Here is a 17,422-nt window from a genome sequence, read left to right on the forward strand (position 1 = left end):
TTGTCTGAGAAAATTGAAGTAGATTTCTTTCTCTACTTACTATAACTATAACTATAAACTATAAGCTTACTATAACGGCAACGACATTGCTTCATGCTTTGTTTTTTGGGGGTTTTTTTTGGTCTTTTAAAAAATAATAATAGTGCGGTTTAATAAAATAAGGCAAAGAAAGAAAAAGTTCACTGAAATGATTTGTATTTCACAGAAGGTATCATTTATTTATTCATTTTGTGAATGCAACGTCGGGGATCTTGCCTTCCGTCTTCAACTGGGTGAACATTTGTGCAGCTCTGTTGAAATCCCACTCATTGTCCTGTAGACACTTTAGTGACCACTGCGTCTTCATGCCGGAATTCAGGGAGAAGGCTGAGAGCATCTCCTGCTGCTGAGGCTGGGCACCGGGCTGGAAGATGGCCCGCCCCCATCTTCCCCATCTTCCATCTTCCCCATCTTCCAGCCACAAAGGCTTGGCGAATCTCCTCTGTTGTGGCCATCCGGATGGAAAGTTGGTCGTTCACTATGCGCAAACCAGAATTCCCGGCAGGCACCGTGATGAAGGCTCGAGAGAAGGCCTGAGTGGAGTCCTGCGATTTACCGTCCACTTCTTTGAAAATTCTGCTCACTGTGAATGACAGTAGTGTATTCGTGCACGCGTTTACGTCAACAGTGAGGGAGGCAGAAATCCCCAAAGGCATAAATGCAGTAACAGTACACTAACAAAAAGTAACAAACATACAACGTCAGGGGTTACAAACAAAGCTTGACACAAACGAATACAAAAAGAAAATGGTGCAGTAACCCACTTCTGAGTCACACTACAGTAAATGTAGATTGACATAACTAACTTACTAACTTCTTATTTACTAACTAACTAACTTAACCCTATAGGAATATTATAGTGATACTATAAGACAACAGTAAAACATATTTGGCTCCCTCTGGTGGGGTGATAAGAAACAAACTAACCCACAAAAAAGAATCACAGTAGTCCTACAGTAAATGTTTATAGGGACTATCCTTATTGGAATATTATAGTGACACCTTAGGAGCTAAAAATGCCATAAAGTACGATAAGGTCATTACTAACAGAATACCGCAGGCACACTACAAGTCCCTATATGAATATTATAGTGGGTTTTTTTTTAACAAACTAAGCCTGGAGGATTGGACCCACTGAAGTTGAAGCCTTTACACCAAAATGAGCTGTCATTATAGTCCCTCATACAATGTATCAGTATCCCCAGAAAATCACAATATTGTCACAGACAATTTAATTTTGTAATTGAATCAAAGAGCTTTCATATGATGTGATTCTCCTTTATTGCTATTTTGAGGCAACAGTTATGAAATACAAACCAAACTGGAAAAGGCTTTGAATATGCATGAGTGGCACCTTTTACCATTTTAACAGCCCACTTACGTAATAGCACATTCATTTGTGTCATGGTTACATCTTTGAGGAACAAGAATAGTTGCTTCTTGAAAATGCAGTGGATCCTGTATGGCTGGTTCTTCACGAGTGTTTCTTTCTCCCCAGTCTCTTACACATTGTAGTCTTTTGTCTCGGAGCAGCAGGACTTCATTTAACACACGCTAGGGCACAGTTCAGCTCACAGTAAGGAAAGAGCCAAGAGAGACACACATGTTGTACTTGCTGGGAGTAAGTAAAAGCTTCTTTATTCATACTTCTTTCAGCTGTGAGCAGGCGTCAGTGGCAACTTATCACAGTGTTTAATAATCAGTTCTCATCTAACGAGACCTGTGAACTAATGCTGACTTTTGGTGTTTTTCTTTTAAACATATTCAGATCATCATTGGCCTTCTCTTCATCATAATGTGCTTTTCAAATGGACTCAAAGAGGTGAGTGAACCTTACAGTGTTTCCCCTTACTATGAGGGAAGAATTTTTGTGTTATTGAAATAGATATGATGTGTCTTCTCATAACACAGTTTTCCCCAAAACACAATTTTCTTTTCCTACCTCCATAATTCACATTGAGATTAGTGATTGACAAAATGTAATTCATATCAGAATGCAGACATACAGTAAATACTCAACATGAATACTATAGATAGTTATTATAGATAGATAGTTATAGATAGATATAGATAGTTAAGACTGGAGTGAACAGCATGATGATGCATGACATATGATATTCTAAACCGGTGACTTTATGTCTGACAGGGAAATAAACCTCGAAAATCTCAAACCCCTGAATCCTCTGCCAACAACAAAAAGGTGAGAGGCGATGCAATACTGAATTCTATGATTATGGTTAATAGTTGACCTTCAGTAACTGCCATTCATTTCTTCAGCAGAGAGATTTGAGTGAAGAGGATGTGGATATATTGGCCAAAATCCTTTCAGTTGGACTGGTGGATGCAGATCCCAACTATCTCCAACACCTCAAGGGCTACAGAGACTTGCGTGGAGGATCTCCTTGAAAGACTTATAGCAATGAATGGACAAAACACTGCTGTCGCTGGAGGGACTCATGGAATTGTGACTGCATCGAATCAAGCTATACTGTACAGCAATGTGAATTGGATTACTGCAAGTCCAGCGACTCTCAAGCCCCAAGCCGCTCCACGATCAGTGGAAAAATACGCACTTTATATTTTTTTGGCCTAACAGACATTTTGATGGTGTATCCTGACTGCTTACTTTTCTGCCTGTGTAATTATGGCTGTTCATTACAAAAACATTTGAAATGTCCAAATGTCCAAATATGTCCATCATTTTCCTCATATCAAATCAAGAAATGCATAAAAAAGTGAGAAAGAGGAGGATAACCTGCATTGCTTTCAGTGGGACTTGCTTTATTAGGCTTTCTTTGATCTTTTTATGCCATTATGCAAGTGTTTTGCAATGTTAAATGCTCCTTTGTTGAGCTGCTTCTATTTTCTCCTGATTATTGTAACTACACTCTAACATTCATAAAGAAAAGTAAGTCAATAGATAGAGGTATATTTTTTATATTAGAGGTATGTGTGTTACAGTTCATTTGGCAGATTCCAGGCAGTTTTCTTCACGAAAGGTGAGGGATTTCCATTATTTGACTGTTTGCATTTGGCACATTAAATTTCACAGAGGCTGAGAATCACTTTCTTTTTGCCATCTTCTTGTTCTTGTCCTTACCTAGAATGAAGGAGGGATAGATAGATAGATAGAGAGAGAGAGAGAGAGAGAGAGATTATTCTGGGGGTTAGCTTTGTATTCATTTGTTTGACCACAATGTTAAGCTAGCTAAAGTCCCTTACCCCACACACAGCTGTTGAGCTTGTCTCCCAGCAGATACAGTAGGGTCACCACAGACATATTGAAAAAGAAGAAGCCCACCAGACCAGCATTACTGAGGAGCCCAAGGAGGGGATACACCCAAATCCCAACTGACACGTATACCCATATAACCCTGCAGAACAAGTTAGGGCGGAAGAAAAGAACAACACTTAGTATCACAGTATCTATCAGATCATCTTGTACTTTCTTATCTTACAAAATGTGTGTGTCTTGTGAAATACTTGCTGTTATGTCATACCAGGCTGATTATCTGGACTCAAGTCATTCACAGATTAGTCAGAACACAGAAGCCCCATCCATTGACGTCATTTATGCTCATCATTGCAACAGCAAAAACCTCAGCGTTATTAAAAATCCCATCCACTCCATACATGTGGATATGTGAATTGTCAGCATCCAGGCCAGAACTACTCAAGGTTCACAAAGTCAGCTTTTCCCCTCAAGCTGTTTGCAGAATGAACAGACTACAGTAACTGCTGTACTGGGCCAGTCTAGACTAGCTGCAGTAAGACTAGCTCAGGCAAATTCACACTCTTCTATCAACCATTGTGTTCATCAGCCACACTAACACACCTTAGATCGTGTTGCTGTTGCTGTTGTGCAGTAATTATAGTTACAAATGATAGGAATTAGCATTTCAGTGTTTTAAAACGCTGTGAGTTTTCAGTGAGTTAACTACATGATAAATTAAGTTCAAAAGGTTGACTGGAGTAAGCTTAAACTCATAATACAAAAAGATACATGCTGACTGTGTCACTTACCAACCCAAATAAGCCAAGCCCACAACTCCTAATGCTGCAAGGCCGTGTTTAGTCTTTGGATAGACATGCGGCTGCACCAGGACTTCTCCAAGTAAAATAGGCAGGACAAATGAGTGCTGAGAACACATTTAAAGAGCAACTCAATATGTGGAATGGTTTACGAAAGGAGATCAAAGCTAAATTCAGTGGGTAGTAATGATAATGTCAGGAAAATGCAAGAGTTTACAGACCATAGAGTGATTTATCCAAGGGGGAAAGAAGGCATCAATAGTAGCTGGGTAGACTAACTCCCTGTCATAGGCAAAGATCATCCAGAAGAGCAGGACAACAAACTAAACAAAATGGAGAGAAAATTGAGTTAAAGTAAAGTAAAAATGATAATTTAGTGATAAAAAAAACAATGAGATAAGGTTTTCCAAACATTATTTCTCACCATGCCCACAGGGAAGGCAAAGACAGAGAAGAGAAGGTCTTTACATCTGTTCAGAACAGTTTCAGACTTTTTCCCCGGTTGAAAATCATTCACTGCAGCCAGTCCAAAGAATACCATTTGCAATAGCTGAAACATTACAAGCAGCATTTTAGTTTTCCATTGTCCTTCCATTCATATCTGCCACTATACTGGTTATACACTTCCATATAAAGTAACAGAGGTAACAAAAATGCACTCACCAAATTCAAGAAAGTGAGGTATTTCCAAGGTCCTCCATAAACAAAGATTCCTGGTGGCAACTCCTCTCCATCCTTGGCAGCGAGACTCTTGACAACAAAAGCGTACCAGCTGAAAGCTGTGATGTGGTAAACTATCCTCAGGTATGTAGTCATTCTAAAGTAGGTTTAGCAAAAGTCAAACCCCAAACAAATGAACAAAAAATTATAATAATTTAACACCGGCAAAAAGTATAGTTCAAAGCATGTGATGTGAGAGGCACTCCATAGCAGTGAAGGTTTGCCAAAGAAAAGCTCTTTATTAAAAGATTAGTGTGATTCAGCATGAGCTTATCGGGATGTTTGCATGCAGTGGAAATAGGACTGCTGACAAGAGGCCCACTGTTCTTCATGAAGCATAAGATTGCTTCTTTCACAACCAGTCCACTTAAGCATGTGATTGGGTGGCAAGTTCACTCACGGTGAGCTTGATCGTTTTCGTAATCTTATACAAGAGAAGCCCCGCTAGAGTAAAGATGGTTTTTGCTTTGACAAAGACAATAAAACAATATATGGTCACAGGCTTTAGTTGGACTCAGAGATGACAGACACTTGAACTGGATGATTGTCATTGGATGGAGGGTGGAAGGTGGCCTTGTGGTTTGAGAGACCCAGATTCAAGTTCTGTTTCAGCAAGCATCCGCCCTGCTGAAGTGTCTTTGAGCAAGACACTGAATCCCTACCAGCTCCAGGAGTGCTGCTCTGTAGCTGACCCTGACCTCTGACCTCCATGTGGAGGAGGGCAAGAGAAAAGAGAATTTCCCTGACTGGAATCAGTAAAGTGACCCATTACATTTTTGCTACTCCTTCTACTTAAGTACAAAGTACTGAGAATGTCAAAGAGTCGAAACAACATTTCTACAGAAGAGATTAAAGGGGAATACCACTCAATTTGAGGATTCAGAGCAAAGCGGATCAATGTGTGTAAAAATGACAAATGTCTTCAACTAGAAACCAGAGAACTACACATCAGTACCCATATGATCATCTGAACATATATGACCTTATGGACTCAAAGAATACTTGATCTTTTACATTCCTATAGTTTTTTCTTTTTTTTTTAATAGTAACAACTCTGAACCAGGAAAATGGTATCCACATCCCTATCATCTTTCCATTTTGTCCAGTTTGTTTAGGTTCTGACTTGAGACAATCCATATTGGCCTTTGGGTTTTCTGCATGTTGTTAAAACAGCTGTTGTCAACAATCATATCAAGCGTTTGCATCTAGTGTCCTATTCAGAAATGCTGAAATCTTCACAACTTTAATTGTAATTGTGAATATTCTAAGGTTAAAGAAACAAATTAATGTACTAATATTGTTTGACTCTTTTTTTAATATGCAGTATTAAGTATTTCTCTTTCTGTGTTCTTTAATATGGTCAAACAAAGAACATTCAAAACCTGTAAAAATATGAGGTATGAAAATATTAAGTAAGAACATTTTCAGACTGAAAATGTGAAGCACACTATCAGGGGAAGCACCTGGCTTTCCTTTCTAGGAATTCATCCAGGGATATTGTCCTGCAGGCATTTTGTCAAATTATGGAAATTAAGAAATTTTAATATTTTTCGCCTGAAATAGCCTAAAGGGAGAGAGAGAGGAAGACCTGATGATGACCCATTGGGAAATCTTGTCCTCTTTTGGCACAGTAAAGGTGTGTGAGGAGCAATAGAGTGTGTGGGCTTTCTCTCTCTCCCAGCTCCTCATTAACAGGATGTATGAGTAGGCTACTGCTTTTCATTAAAATAGCCTAAAAACAAAACCACATACAGTATAAGGACAGTTATACTCATCTGACCTCAGAAAGCGAGAGGCAAACAATCTTCTCCCTCATATTATAGACTTAACAGTGTTTCTCGCTCCCTCCCTCCAAGTGAGCACAGTGAAACATTAATGCCAGGATACACTTCATCCACAAGGCCCCTGTGGAATTTTATGATCACAGGATCATGCATATATTTTATATCACGAGTACTTAACTTGAAATTAATCCTTATGATACTACAAACACAACCAAAAACCAAACAGCTTATTATATTGCAGTTCCACAGACCATGTCACTGAAGGCAAATTATCATCAAAGAAGGCAAATAGGCTGCATTTTACATATCCAACACTGGATGACTGACTTGAAAAATGTCTCTGTCAAGAATCTCAAACTCTGCGTAGTGTGGCCAAATGCACATGCACATTCACATGCACACTTTTCTGCCGTGTCATGCCGTGTCAAGTGAAATGCTCATATGTGATTATCAAGATACAAAAAAGCAAAAGACACATGGGGGTTTAACTCTCAAGTGTTTTAAATACAAGGGTGGAAGTAACTAATTACATTTACTCACGTTACTGTAATTGAGTAGCTTTTTTGTGTACTTGTACATTTTGGGTATTTTTTAAAGTCAGTAATTTTACAACAACAGAAACTGGACCATTGTATATTGGCCAATTGTGGAGCCATTTGTAGCTCAGCTAGAGAATAATAATCTGGCTTTATTTTGTTTATGCACTTTATTTTGTAATTTCCAAATTTTCAAATTTAAAGAATCTAGTTTGAACTCTGTCCTCTCGTCCTTTGGGAGTTGCATGGAAAAGATCACATGTAACAGTGTTCTATTTTATAAAATGTAACTCAGTAAGTACATTTTAAAAGAGCAACTTTTTACTTTTACACCAGTACTTTTACTTCTACTTAAGAAAAATATCAGCAAAGTAACAGTACTTCTACTTGAGCAGGACATTCTTTCCAACAGTTTAAATATGTGATTTGTTTTGCAAAACTACATTTTCCAAAAATCAAAAATATCTCTTTATTTCTCTCCAATAGCTTTCTGTGGTATGAGGTATGACTTCTCAAAATCATAAAAAATGCAATCTGATGAAAAATGACTGAATTGCATTAAGGTGGTCGAAAGAAAGCGTTATGGAAAACACTTTCCTGTAGTTAAACTTGGAAGAGTTATTAAAAATAAAATATTTATGTTGGCAAGTGAACACAACTGTCCATACAATTTTTAAAACCATCACAGGCAGTGCAATTCAATGATCTTACAAATTAGCATTTTTGTTTAATTTTGAAAGGTCATTACTCATGAAACTGGATGAAACTATGATATTTTTGGAAAATGTCTACTTTTGCAGAATAACTTTGATTTCCCTCAACCATAAAACCAAACTCCTGCCTGATCAATCCACCTCAGTGATTTAGAAATTTATAAAATTAAGTGCTCTATTTGCCTCCATAGCATAACTTAAATAAGGAATTAACATGTCTGAAACATCAGGCACAGATCTTGTAACAAAGAGGTCAGCAGGGGACCATCTTTACAGGACAAAAAAAGAACAGAATAATTTGAAGACATTTTATTAACAAATGGATTCTATCTTGGAAACAGCTATCATAAACCCATTATAAAAAAAAACCAAACATGTAATGATGAATCGTTCATGCAAATTCCTTGCAGCATTTGTAGTTTCAGAATTAGAAAACTATTTTCTCCTCGTTTACATCAATAGTTTTCGTTCAAAAACTTCTGACAAAAACAAGAATTAGGCACCTAAGAACAGCTTGGAAAATTGAGGTTGACTGCCTCACATGCACACTGACTCCTACTGTATAATGTTCAATAGCAAAAAAAAGCACATTACATACTGTATGGTGTGCATACACAGATATGAATTGTCATGTTTAAAATGTAATTATTTTTTCAATCTCATCTTTCATCTCTCCAATCCATTTGATTTAGGTAACAAATAATTAAAATTTTTATTTATTTACATTAGAACTTTGACTCTTGCATGGATTAAGAATTTACATATCCATTTGTTTCACAAATATGCATGATTATCGACACACATCTTTTGTTTAGCATGATTGTCAAAATTGTGAAATATTGCAATGCAAACTGTAATATAGTTTTAAAAACTCACACTGTAACTATTACACTTGAAAATCACATTTTGATTTAAAACCTATACTGACATTTGTATTATGGCTGTCAGTACTCTACAAACGCAGACAGACCACATCAAAGGAACAAACAGTAACATTGCACTTTACCCATGCAGTCAGTAAAAACATATTTGATCACACATTAGACTCAGTGCCTGTTTCCTTTTCACACTGGTAACAGTTCAGTGATACACCCACAGCAGGCCCCCTGAGCCACAGTGAGAAGTCCCTTAGTTCATCATGGCACATACAGTTAGGACAGCAGGTTTCAGTACCTGTTGCTACAAAATCATTTACATTAATTTTACCCTTTGTATAAATTGACTGCCACAGAACATGGTTTCCTCCACTTTTCGTACTCCTCTGGGCATAATAATCCATGTCTGCAAAGAGCCCACGAAGAAATCCTCTTTTTACAAAATGTCTTTGTTGAGAAGTTGGCTTGTTTGTCATTTCAGTTTTCCTTTGGCTTCTTCTCTATTCTTCCTCATTCTATGCACTCTCTTCTCTCTGCATCCTCTCAACTTCACTTTGGTTCCCAGTTAAGGTGCCATCTATGAAATGTAATAGAGAGACACATGAAATTATTTGCCACGGCGGCAAGCAAACATGTATTTAAATAAGCTAGTGGTATAGTAATAATGACACATTCATTTTGCATACCTCAAAGCGACTGTAGATTTTCCTCTCCTTCCGCATGCTTTGGATCTTCTCAAGCAGCTTCTCCCGCTCCTGAGTGGTCTTAGGCTGCCCTCTGCTTAATCTGGTGCCTCCTTTTTCCTTATTGGCATTCTTGCCAGCCTCATCTTCTTTGTCATCATCAGTGACAGCTGGCTCTTTGGTAGGCTCTGTCCTGCATTGGCTATTTGCAGAAATTTGCTCTAGAAGCAACTTTGTATCATCTCTGAGGTTGCTGCTTGAGAGTACATTGGCTGTTGATGAGTGGTAACGGGACTGGCTTGCTTTTGACTGCTTTGACTGAGGTGACATAGGAACTACTTCATCTGATGTGACCTCTGCCATTTCAGAGCTGTTATTGTCCTTTGCTTGGTCATTTGGTTTTCCATGGCAGACAGATTCCTGTGGAGTAGTTTTGTTGACCTTGTTTGTGGCCTCAGCGTCCCCAAGTTTTTTCTCACTTGCAGAGTCAGGTCTCTCAGGCTCTTTGCTTACTTCACACTGATTGTCCATATTATTGTTTTCAGCAGGTGCAGGTTTCACAGAAGTATGGCTTTCAGAAGTAACAGGTTTGGACTCTGTGGGTGTTTTATATGGTGGATAAGGCTCTGTTGGGAGTGGAGTGACTTTTGAGGTAGGGTCAGTCAGGCTATGATCAGATGAAGATTCTGTTGATGGGGGTGTGGGAGATTTGCTTGAGTCTGCTGAGGAGAGTTTGGGAGAGGAGCTGGTTTCTGAGGGGCTGTGTACAGAGGACTTGTTGGTTTCTGAGGGGCTCAGCACAGGGGATTTGTTGGTTTCTGAGGGGCTAAGTACAGGGGACTTGCTGGTTTCTGAGGGGCTGAGTACAGGGGACTTGCTGGTTTCTGAGGGGCTGAGTACAGGGGACTTGCTGGTTTCTGAGGGGCTGTGTACAGGGGACTTGTTGGTTTCTGAGGGGCTGAGTACAGGGGATTTGCTGGTTTCTGAGGAGCTGAGTACAGGGGACTTGTTGGTTTCTGAGGGGCCGAGTACAGGGGACTTGCTGGTTTCTGAGGGGCCGAGTACAGGGGACTTGCTGGTTTCTGAGGGGCCGAGTACAGGGGACTTGTTGGTTTCTGAGGGGCCGAGTACAGGGGACTTGATGGTGTCTGAGGGGCCGAGTACAGGGGACTTGCTGGTTTCTGAGGGGCTGAGTACAGGGGACTTGCTGGTTTCTGAGGGGCCGAGTACAGGGGACTTGCTGGTTTCTGAGGGGCCGTGTACAGGGGACGTGCTGGTTTCTGAGGAGCTGAGTATAGGGGACTTGATGGTTTCTGAGGGGCTGAGTACAGGGGACTTGTTGGTTTCTGTTTTTTCAGCCTTAGGAGACACAGCTGATGCACCTGAGTCAGACTGAGGGGAAGAACATGATATTTTTGCAGCGGGACTGGGAGCACTAGATCCCGTTAGGGTAAGTTCAGATGGAGAGGTTGTTTGTGCTAGTGCAACTTTGAGAGATGCACTTGGCTTGGATGGGGAAGCATTAGGAGGACAATCAGAATGAACGGCTGGATTGAGAACAGAACTGGTTTCTGCTGGAGCATGCTCAGGTGGAGGTTCTGCTGGGGTGAGCTCAGGAGTATTAGGCTCTTTTTGGTCAGGTCTGGAATTAGGACTTTCCAGATCAGATACAACAGGTAAACATGACTCAGTAGGCAGAGAGACAGAGGATGATTGGCTAAGGCTAGGAGATACATTGTATTCAGCTTTGACATCCTTTGGAGAAACCCTGGACTGTACTGAGACAGGCTGTGGAACAGAGTTGGATTTTGATTTAGGAAGATCTTTTTCTGAACCAGGTTTAAGAGTGCAAGATTCTTCAGAGTGCGTCTTTGTGGTGGACTGGAATGAAGCTGTGTTTGGTTCTGAGTCATTTGCACAAGTATCAGAGGAAACATTTGATTCTGCATGTGAAGAGTCAGTTGTTGAAAGGGTCCCAGATGAAGTCGACTGGGTAACAGAATCATGTTTAACTTGGGTAGAGTCGGATGGTAAAGCTGTTTGTATGATGGAAGATTCTTGTAAAGTTTGGTTAGCAGATTGGGAGGATTCTGGCGGGGAGGGGCTGGCAGATTCCTGTGGCTCTGTTTTGTCAGATTTTGGAGACAGTATACTGGAGGTAGGGGTGGAGCTGGAATCTGCTGGGCTGATGTTAGAAGGGACAACCTCTAATGGAGTGGAATGAGGAGCAGAGCCAGAGGGGGAGGGACCAGAAACAAATGGAATGTTCTGAGAACTAGAATCTGACATGTGATCAGAGAAAGAGCTTGGTACTGATGGATGAGAAGAGCTGGATTCTGATCCAATGGGATGAGAAACTGCACTAGATTCAGACGGAGTGGGAGGAGAAGTGTCACTGGATTCTAACTGGAGTGGCCCAAGATTTTGGTTAGATTCCAGCGTGACAGATTTAGAAGACGGTGGTAGCTCCACTGAACTGGGGTTGAGTGAACTAGACTCCTTCGAGGTAGAATCAAGGGTTGGGCTTTCATGTTTATCCGTGCTTTGTGCAAGTGAGTCTGTTGGAGAAGGAACACTAGAAGACTTGGTATCTGTTTTTGTAAGGGGATGACATGGGCTACACTCTTTTGCAGCAGGATTTGATAGCTTTGGTTTTTCTGGTGATTGGCTATGAGATGGAGCTGATCCTGCAGAAACAGGCAGAGATACACTTGCTTGGCTGTTCTTCAGCTCTATCTTCTCTGAATCAGTTGAGTCTCTTGTTTGCTTCTCCTCACTGCTGTGGGAAGGTTTTGAATCATTTCTGGGATGGCCTTCCTCCTTGTTAGTCTTGTCATTGACATCACGATGTAGACTTGATTCTGTGGATATTTTATTCCCTGCATCCTCTGCAGTAGCATTTTTTTCTGAGAAAGTCTCAGATTCCTCCTTTTTCACAGTGGTGGTGTTTTTTAATTCAGATGGAGGCATTTTGGGATCTTTCTCTGTGCTCTTTTCAGCTGATGCAGCCTTAGCAGCTTTCCGTTTTGCTGCTAACTCTTTGAAAAACATGAGCCTCTTGTCTGGATCACTCATATCTACATAAAATGGATCGTCCAGAAAAGCTTTGGGTGGGTGTACTGGTTGGTCGGTTTTGGACAGCTCAACTTGAGAAGGCTCGGGTCGGGGCATTGATGGTGAAAAGTTAGCAGGCTCTACTTCTGCAGGTTTAGATGACTCCTTTATATCATTGTTTTCTATAAGATCCTTCAACATTTTTTCCCTTGATGAATCCTTAACATCTGCTTTATTATCTATATCATCTGCTTTGGAAGTTTCTATGGTAGAGTTATCAAAGGTGGCTGACTTTCCGTAACGGCTCCATTCAAAAGGTTCTCTTGCAATAGATCTCCTTTGGCCCAAAACCTTAGAGGCAAAAGGTAATTTTGTCCGATCATCCTCATTTTTGTCAGTTTCCTCATCATGTTGGCCTGGGGCAGTGGAATCTTGAGAAACATGCTGTTCCAGTTGAGAGCTGAATATTAGAGAGGATCTCAGCCTGGAGCTCCTTTGAACTGCAGCATTGTATTTCCTACGGAATGACTCCTCCCTTCGAGCAACAGTGTTTTTTGGTTCCTTTGGTTCTACCTCCTCCATCTTGTCCCCTTCAGTTGTTGATGATGATTCTGATAGTGTTGTTGGTGTTGTTTTGGTTTCTGCTGCCATGGTAACAAAGTCATCAGGCATTTTTTTGGAGGACTCTGGGACAGTGAGTTTGGTGTAACCTGGCAGTTGACTTGCCCTGGGTACTGCTGGAATCTTGAACTCTCTGGCATTAGGAAATTTAGGAACTGATAAATCTGTGCCTGATGCCATTCCTTGTAAGGGGTCAGAGGACTCTTCAAAAGGGTCTGTTTCATGAGGTGGTTGCAGTGGCAGGTCTTCATCTCCTGCATTATCAAATGCACTGAGGTATGAGCTAATCCTCCAATTTCTTAGCCCCTGTTTCACCATAGGATCCTTACGGTCAATGTTAGGCGCCTGGAGAAACTGCTTCTGATCTGGTGGATTTGGGTGTGTGGGAGAGGTCTGACAGGCATATGGCTGACCTACACTTAATCTTTTAGGATGCGATGACCCGAATGGTACTTCCACTACAGGTAATTTCTCTGAGCCCTGGTCAAAGTCTACATTGCTGGTAGATGATAAATAGTTAAGCACAGGGTCAAAGTTATCAGATGGTTCAAACTCTTGTGGTAAACCAGGATCAGAATACTGATCCGCTGGAGGGTAGCCATGGCCCCGGAACTTATCATAGCCACTGTAATCTGCTTCTGGTCCTGTCCTTGGATATGGTTGCTGCCCCCTTTGGAACTGCCTTCCCTGGTTCTCAAAGTTTGGCATTCCTTGCTGCTGCAGGTATTGGTAAGAGGAGTGTCTGCCAGGAACACCTTCAGCATAACTGTGCCGTTTGAAGGCAGGATTTTCCATTATATTGATAGGCATCCTGGAGTGGCCCTGCTCATAGGATGGATCCATTCGTAATTGCTGCGAGGGAAACTTATTGTACATATCTACAGGGCCTTGGTCTAGTGACCTGTGCATGGATTCATGCCTGTTTAGGGGCATCTTTTTCCAATCCATATCCATGCGTTCATCAAAGGAGTGTCTAGCCCATTCCTCTGGACGAGAAGTGTTTGGTAGAAATTTCCTGGGCTCTCTGTACAGTGGAGGTCTATCACTAATGTATTGCCTCTCAGGTAAATGGCTGAAATCCTCCACTGAAGCAAGCACATTTTCAATTATCAGTGGTTGGGACTGGGCATACAGAATCCGGAACTCTTCATCAAAAGTAGATACAAGCTGTCCAAGGAAAAGGTGTGCGAGACAACGGTGTATCTTCTCAAAAGACCACATGAAGCTGTACAAAGAGATGAAAGTAAATATGAATTCTTGGAAGCATAATATTCATTGCATGTCTCATCTTAGTTTTTGCTTACACAAAAATATGGGCACTGGGGAGTCTCAATACACTCAGAAAATACTAAATACACGGTATAAAATAATATATTTGTAGGCGCCATGTAAAGCACTTACAAATAAAAAGTATTATTATCATTAATGTGATCAATAATCATTGACACCACTTGTGATACTAGGTACTTGAGCTTTCCAAGAAACCATACTCATATGGCTTTCAGTTTTTAAATTGCCTCACCTGTAGTTTCCACTCAGCACAGCCCTGCAGTCTGTCAACAGGAAGCGATCCATCATCTGACCTTTGAAGGATTTCCCTGAGCGGCAGTGATAGGTGATGCCAGACACTGTTCTCACACGTAAAGACTGTGGGACAGGCATTGAGTCAATGATTGAATCACCCACATACGATGAATATCTTTATCTTTATATTGTAAACTACAATCCAAGCTAGGTGGCAGCATTGCACTAACATTACAAGTTCCAAAGTAATGTGATGTAAAATGGCTGCAATTCAAGTTCCCTTTCAATACGCAATATTCAAAAGTTGTTTTTTCACTCGAACTCTGGGACTCACTTGGATGCTCTCCAGATTAACCCGGCAGTTGGAAACCATGTTGATGAAGTGATGTGCATGTTGCTCATCTAAAAGGATATAGACGGCAACATTCCGCATGGCAGCATTAAGAACATCCGCCAATATGTCAACATCAGTAAACATGTCCATCACTATAGCAACCACCTGAAGAGAAAAAAGCCACACATGAGACAACTGTTAAAACAGGATTGTTGTTGTTGGTGTGTGTTTTGAATTTTGTTTGAGAAAATAGCATGAATAATCAGCAACTGAGAATCAGCCCTATGTCTACTTCATCAAATAAGTCAATCATAAATTACCTTAATATTTCCTTATCATATGACACTTTCAAACACAGGTGTAGCATATGTATAAGTGATAGACATACTTGCTGAGCATTTTTAATGAGTCGTCGGGCCTGCTCCTTGATAGTCGGCATGTCAGGCTCAGCGGGGTTGACCAGAGTTGTGACCTCTGTGGGTCCAATGAAGTGATGCAGCTGAGGCCAGCCAAGGTCCAGGTCTGGGGCATCCAGGTCAGAGTGCATAGGCCAGTAGGTGTCTGAGGACCCATCTCCACCAGACTCCAGATAGCGCTGTTCAGGGTGGCTGCTCTTCTGTGGGACCTGAACAGTGCACTGAATATACTGGACCTCTGGTGCGGACAGGAAGTCCACTACATCTTCTCTTTGGAGGAATTGATAGTAGCCCTCCAAGTTCTCCTCAACAAGTGCATCAATAGCCAACCGGTACTCTTCCCGATAGTGAGGAGGGAGGTAGTTGGGGTCCAGGGGATTATCCCCAGCAGAGGAACACTGAGAGCGATGTGCCATAATGCTATCTAAGGAGAGATCACAGGCAAAAGGAGAACTGTGATAAATAGGTGAATCATGCACAATATGAACAATTTTCCGACCACACAGCTGTTTCAGTGTCTCAAAATAACAGAAAAAAGGATAAGAGCTAATATTTTCCCCCAACAGAAGCCTGAATCTAGGAGGCAAATCTCCCATACAAGAGATTTAGGAGCCTTATCTCGGGGATCCTCTCAGTTATAACACTGTCCTAGCAAAAACACAATGAGGGAGGGGAGATGGAATGAGTCTACCACAAGATAGAGGGTTATGGGTGTGGCTCCTCCCTCTGGCCAACAAGCCAAGTCTCCATTTGCAAGTTCATGTATTGCCACATCCATAAAAATTGAAAAAGAATGAAAATATAACAGTCCATTCAAAACACCAATCAAGCCTTATCGGCAAGATAAAACGGGTTGGGGGAATAAATAATCTAAATGAACAGTTTTCCAGTCGTTTTAGCGTAAAGCAGAGAGTTTATCAACAATGTTGTTTTTTACATTGATAGGCCGAAAACGTAATGACAGCAAACTTAAGCAGAGCCAGGCAACGCTGTAGCAAAAGTTAGTAGAGTAGGCGCGCTTGTCATATGGTAAGTTTTATAGGCTATTTCCATATTAAAGTTAGTGACCTTACCTCACTGATAAGTATTCCTCAACAGTTTGGTCGGTTAAACTTTAATCCGGTCATTACGCCTCCCAGTTCCTCTGGTTCGTCTCTTCTACTGTTTTCCTCCACCAACGTGTCGTGCTTCTAGTCCAGATGGGACTCGTCTAAAGTTTTCTGTTGCATTGCTTTATGTTTCGTTCTGTTGCATTTCACCACCCCGCTTAACCAGTTTATTGTCATGCTCGAGGCATGTTGGCGAGAATGTTTGAGGTACAGCACACAGAAAGGCTCCTGTCGACAAATCTCGCCCCGCCTCGACTACAGCTCTGCCGACTTTATAAACTACAGCTCTTCTCAGCAGAGTAGGTGTCCATGCTTGTTCACTGGCGGCTGAACTCTGCCCATCTGTAATCTCTTGACGTCCCGACGGTGAAACTACCTTATGTGGTATCGACGTTTGGTGTCAAAATTCCTCCGCAGCAAATTTATATTGGGCGCGTTACTCAGAAACCTAGAGTATTGTTGCCCATTATAAAAGTAGCCTAATAACTACTCTTTGCATTCCCTTCCCGTCACACCCCCAAAATGTGCGGCTGCTTCCTCTCTGACCTTCAAACATCTGGATAAATCTCCTGTGTGAATTATCAGGGACTACAACAGCTATTGTAATGCTTTTAGTCAAATCAAAGTAGTGGGAGTGCCAAGTAAACGTTTTTTCATCTAAGATTGCTTAATGTGAAAGAATGCGATGAAATTATGAAGAAAAAGAATCGGGGAGATGATAGTTATAGGATAAACAAATTCAATCTGAAATTTAGAGGGGTTGATAACAAAAGTAACGCCCTTTGCACTGGATTGCATTTTTTACACTAGGTTACTTCTTACTGGGGAAAAGTAAACACATGCAGCCTAACATTAACATTTATTTCTTTTTTTTCTTTTCTTTTTTTACTATACACTGTGTTATGTAGTGTGTCTCTGACAGCGCGCGACTTATGGATAACGTGCATGTACGTTCATCATGGTTACCATGGACACCAAAAAG

The 17,422-nt window shown here is 41.0% G+C and overlaps 2 protein-coding genes and 1 long non-coding RNA gene across 3 annotated transcripts; 1 reads left to right on the forward strand and 2 right to left on the reverse strand.

The window, feature by feature from the left end:
- Nucleotides 1-1,529: 1,529 nt before the first annotated feature.
- Nucleotides 1,530-3,105, forward strand: LOC139644225 (uncharacterized). The gene is made up of 4 exons (XR_011695127.1): nt 1,530-1,660; nt 1,808-1,861; nt 2,186-2,239; nt 2,317-3,105. It is a non-coding gene; the product is annotated as an uncharacterized lncRNA (long non-coding RNA).
- LOC139644224 (androgen-dependent TFPI-regulating protein) lies at nt 2,545-4,887 on the reverse strand. Its single transcript, XM_071519640.1, has 6 exons — nt 4,735-4,887; nt 4,496-4,621; nt 4,293-4,394; nt 4,063-4,178; nt 3,262-3,413; nt 2,545-3,139 (listed from the first exon to the last, which is right to left on the reverse strand). The coding sequence occupies exons 1-6, from the start codon at nt 4,885-4,887 to the stop codon at nt 3,102-3,104; spliced, it is 687 nt and encodes a 228-aa protein (XP_071375741.1). The 3' UTR covers nt 2,545-3,101.
- A 3,246-nt stretch (nt 4,888-8,133) lies between these two features.
- Nucleotides 8,134-16,910, reverse strand: fam83ha (family with sequence similarity 83 member Ha). The gene is made up of 6 exons (XM_071519638.1): nt 16,405-16,910; nt 15,304-15,755; nt 14,916-15,080; nt 14,580-14,704; nt 9,386-14,282; nt 8,134-9,276 (listed from the first exon to the last, which is right to left on the reverse strand). Exons 2-6 carry the CDS (start codon nt 15,745-15,747, stop codon nt 9,265-9,267), a joined length of 5,643 nt encoding a protein of 1,880 aa, XP_071375739.1. The 5' UTR covers nt 15,748-15,755; nt 16,405-16,910; the 3' UTR covers nt 8,134-9,264.
- Nucleotides 16,911-17,422: the final 512 nt, after the last annotated feature.

The sequence above is a fragment of the Centroberyx affinis genome, unplaced genomic scaffold, assembly GCF_046629955.1.
Source record: "Centroberyx affinis isolate AG114_WGS23_722 - 3 ecotype Tasmania unplaced genomic scaffold, CSIRO-AGI_Caff_v1 ptg000718l_1, whole genome shotgun sequence".
In the NCBI taxonomy this organism is placed as follows: domain Eukaryota; kingdom Metazoa; phylum Chordata; class Actinopteri; order Beryciformes; family Berycidae; genus Centroberyx; species Centroberyx affinis.